This window comes from Octopus bimaculoides, chromosome 10 (assembly GCF_001194135.2).
Source record: "Octopus bimaculoides isolate UCB-OBI-ISO-001 chromosome 10, ASM119413v2, whole genome shotgun sequence".
NCBI lineage: Eukaryota > Metazoa > Mollusca > Cephalopoda > Octopoda > Octopodidae > Octopus > Octopus bimaculoides.
Genome location: NC_068990.1, coordinates 93,597,118 through 93,601,557, shown reverse-complemented (window position 1 = coordinate 93,601,557; position 4,440 = coordinate 93,597,118). Strand labels below are relative to the sequence as shown.

General features: G+C 37.3%; 1 protein-coding gene across 1 annotated transcript in view; it reads left to right on the top strand.

Moving 5' to 3' along the window:
* Window positions 1–1,060, top strand: part of LOC106868465 (ATP-binding cassette sub-family C member 5) — a 74,543-nt gene extending 73,483 nt beyond the window's left edge. The window contains exon 32 of the mRNA XM_052970999.1: window positions 769–1,060. Coding sequence (XP_052826959.1) covers window positions 769–855 — 87 coding nt within the window. The 3' untranslated portion in view covers window positions 856–1,060. The remainder of the gene's footprint in view (window positions 1–768) is intronic.
* The last annotated feature ends 3,380 nt before the right edge of the window (window positions 1,061–4,440 follow it).

Here is a 4,440-nt window from a genome sequence, read left to right as displayed (position 1 = left end):
TATATATATATATATATATATATATATTCACACACACACACACACATGAATGTATTATACACTTTGTGGAGAAATAAACCTTACTTACTATTATAAATTTGAATATTTAAAAGCCTCCCTGTGGGTGAAATAAAATGTAAATGCATTCTTTCTGTATTATTGATATGCAGAAAGAAAGGGTGAGGGTATTGCCTGAATGAATGGTTCATAGTTTATTGACTCCTCCTCAGTGAAGACTACTTTGCTTCCTTCCCCAGTCAAGAGCATAGAGTATATAGTGCAATTCAGATGTAAATCTGAAGGCATAAAACTAATATTTAGAACTTTATGTGTATTCCTCGTATTCAAAGAGAAACTGTGAGGAGAACTCATAGCTTTAAATTTCATTTGGTTGGAATTTTCAGTTGTATAAGTTACAGATAACATAAAAAGTAAAAGAAAAACAAGTTTGTTTATATTGTATTTAGTTACATCATCTTACGTGTATCTCATTAACAATAAATAAATATCAGTTATATAAGAAAAATTTTAGTACCAGATTGCATTGTGAAATCTTCAGAGATTGTGTAACTCTCATTAGTAATTCTTAGTATTTATACTAGGCAGACAACAATGTTTTTGTATGAACTATGCATATGTATGTATATATATATGTATGTATGTATAAATACATATGTATTTATAAATATCTGTATATTCACTAACACACACTCACATATGCATGTGTATATCTTTTACAAAACCCTTATTTTCCTTTATTCCCTACAGGTTGTTGAAGAAGGAATCCCTAATGAGTTATTGCAAAAATCAAATTCCAAGTTTTATAAACTATGGAAAGCCAGAGAGATTATGTAAGCTTCCGAAGAAAACTTACAGACAGATTTTGTAGATACTTTTTCATTTCATTTCAACTGCTGTTTATTTTTTATATATTTTCTCAGAACAATCCAATAAATGTCCAAAACATTTCATTAAAACCAAATTAAAAGACTATCAAATCTGATAAACCTCATTACTCATTTGGTTAATTACATACAGAAATTAAATTGCTGACATTTTATTTTATCTTTTACTTGTTTTTTCTCACTGGACTCGGACATGCTGGAGCATTGCCTTGAAGGACTTTAGTAAAATAAATCGACCCCAGGGCTTACAGTATTTCTAAGTGTGGTACTTTATTGGTCTCTTTTCATGTCTGCACTAGTGTTATCGTCGTCGTCGTCGTCATCATCATCATCATCATCATCGTCGTCGTCGTCGTCGTCGTCATAATTTAACAGCCACTTTCCCTGTTGGCATAGGTTGGATGGTTTGACTTGGGGCTGGCCAGCTGGGAGCTGCTCAGACTCTAATTATCTGTTGTGGCCTGGTTTCTACAGCTGAATGCCCTTCCTAACACCAACCACATAACAGTGTGCTGTGTGCTTTTCCTGTGCCACTGGCACAGGTGCTTTTTATGTGGCACCAGCACCCAAAATGACAAAACTTGTATCTGTGGAAGACAGTGATTTCACTTAACTTGATGTATCTTATCAAATACAGCAAACCACCACAACTCCTGGTCCCTTGTCATTTCCTCGGTGAGGGCCAGCATCTAAAGATCCTTTCCTACCACTTTGTCCCACCCCTTCCACATGTACCCTCCACAATTAGAGCTCAGCACTTCTTTACACAGCTGTCCTCATCCATAACAAATCACATGACCAAACCAGTACAGTCTTCTCTCTTGCACACAACACCTGATGCCTCTTACACCCAGGTTTTGTCTTAAATCATTTACACTCTGTCATGCATGCACAGTGCCATTACTCATCCAGTGAGTAATGTAGTCATAGTCCATGTTTCATTGCCATGTAGCATAGCTGTACACATACACCCATCATAAAATCTGCCTTTTACATTGAGAGAGAGGCCCTTACTTACCAAAGGCAGAAGCACTCTGAGATTTGCCTAACCAGTTCTTATTCTAGCAACCACACTTTCAGAACTCCTTCCACCACTGCTAATATGGTCTCTGCTGTGATGAGAATTACAACGTCCCCTTGTGAGAGATATACTGGTCTGAGTAAAGTATAAATATTAACAATCCGAGTGAGTTCAGAGTCGAGTGAAGTTCGTGTTAGTTCACAGCGAAGTCAAAAGGTGTCAGTTGGTTAGTTACAAGGAACATTGATCGTTGGTTCGTAAAGAGATTTGTTCGTGCATTACATTGTTTTAACTGTTGTCTGGTTATCTTCTTTATCGTATGTAACAAACTACGTTACAACATCTGGTGACGAAAGTTTCGAAGCTTGCGTAGGTTATTTAACAACTTGTTCGGGATACAATTTCTTAAATAATGGAAAACCTATTAGCTTCCATAGTACAGTTGCAAAAGCAACGACAAGAGCAGCAACAGGAGTTGCAGAAGTAACTGTTACAGCAACAACTACAACAACAATTATTGGAACTGTATTCAAAGAAGTCCAAAAATGAGATAATTTCGTTTTTGCCAGACGACGTCTCAAATTCGATAAATAAATTCAGTTATAACCCAGAGGAGAGTTTAGCTTTAGCGTCGTACTACAGAAGGTACGAGGAGATTTTTAAAGCAAAATTGCAAATCACGGTCGGACGAACAGAAAGTGAAATTGTTATTGAGGAAATTAGCTCCGTTAGAGCATGAACGTTACTGTAATTTCATATTTCCCAAAACACCCAATGAAATTTGTTTTTAAAGAAACAATAGTATTACTGTCTAACATATTCGGTGATAAAACTTATCTATTCATCACTCAAATGGAGTGTTGAAATATAATGTGTGCCGATTTTTTTGACCGGTTTAAATGACTTTTAGGAGAGTGGGTTATATATCTTTAGATATACACCTAACTTTCCTATGTTAAATTGGAAGAGAACTGAACGCAGAAACTCCAAACTGATCAACAACAACAAATATTTATTGTACGGTGGAAAATAAAACAGCTTCTAATTGTCCGGTTTTAGAGTAGCCTGAAATGTAGATGTACGGTTCTTCGAGCTGGTGTCGTTATAGAGACAATTTGGTTCAACCACACTCAAATGGGAGAGCTTGCTTAGACGTCTTGCTTGGTCGCTGTCAGGCTTGGTAAGAGACAGTCTAATAGCGGGAACGCTTCGATGTTGAAACCCACGCATGCGTGGTTAAGGATTCAGCAATGGCGCCTATGCCTTTTGGCGCCAATATGACGTCACTACAGACTGTTTAAAAACGAGCCATTATCCACTACCGACCCCACAAGATATTTTTACAAAACTAAGCGGAGGGAAAATATTTTCAAAACTCGATCTGTCTGACGCACATCTACAAATCAAAGTAGATAAAAAATGCTCAAAGCTGTTAACAGTCAACAGGCACAGAGCTCTATACAAATACAATAGGCTACCTTTTGGATTGAAGGTAACACCTGCAATATTTCAACAGGTGATGGACCTGATATTAGTAAGCTGTCAATTTACTATTCGTTATTTTGATGACATGTTAATCAAAAGTGAATCACGGGATGAGCATATCGAACACATGAAGTGTGTCTTTAAAAGAATTAAGGATTATGGTTTCGCACTCAGTGAAGAGAAGTGCGAATTTTTTTGCCTAGTCAAATCATAGATAAGAATGGAAGACGTCCTGACCTGTCGAGGGCAGACCCAATCAAGAATATGCCTTCTCCAGTGAATATACCGACACTACTAGCTTTCTCTGGCCTAGTATATTACTATCAACCGTCAAAAGCTTGTTTGTTTTTATGTTTTTTTTTATTTATTATTAGTGTTTCTTAATGTTTTGCTAAAATTGCCGTTTCTTTTCTGATATAAAAAAAAGAAGGTAATTAAAATTCATTAAAATGACAGATCTATCGGACTTTCAAAGAGGTCAAATTGCTGGTGCTCGAATAGCAGGCGCTAGCATAGCGAAAACAGCCGAAATGTTTTGTGTATCAAGAAGTACTGTCTCGAAAGTAATTACAGCCTCTGGGAAAGAGGGAAAAACCACCTCGTCGAAACAAAACTCCGAGAGAAAACCAAAGCTTTCAGATAGGGACCATCGGACCCTTACGCGAATTGTTAGAAAGGATCACAAAAGTACAGCTCCCAAAATTACTGCAGAGCTTAATGACCACTTCGAGAACCCAGTTTCCACAAAAAACTGTTCACCGGGAACTGCACAAAGCCGGATTTCACGGGAGGGCTGCAATCAGAAAACCACTACTTTCAAAAGCAAATGTTGCAAAGCGTTTAGAGTGGAGTAAAAACCTACAGAATTGGTCCCAAGAGCAGTGGAAGAATGTTATTTTCTCGGACGAGTCATCGTTTACCTTATTTCCGACCACCGTCCGAGTATACGTGTGGAGACAGCCAAAAGAAGCATTTGACCCTGACTACCTTCTTCTAACTGTTAAACATGGAGGAGGATCTGTGATGATC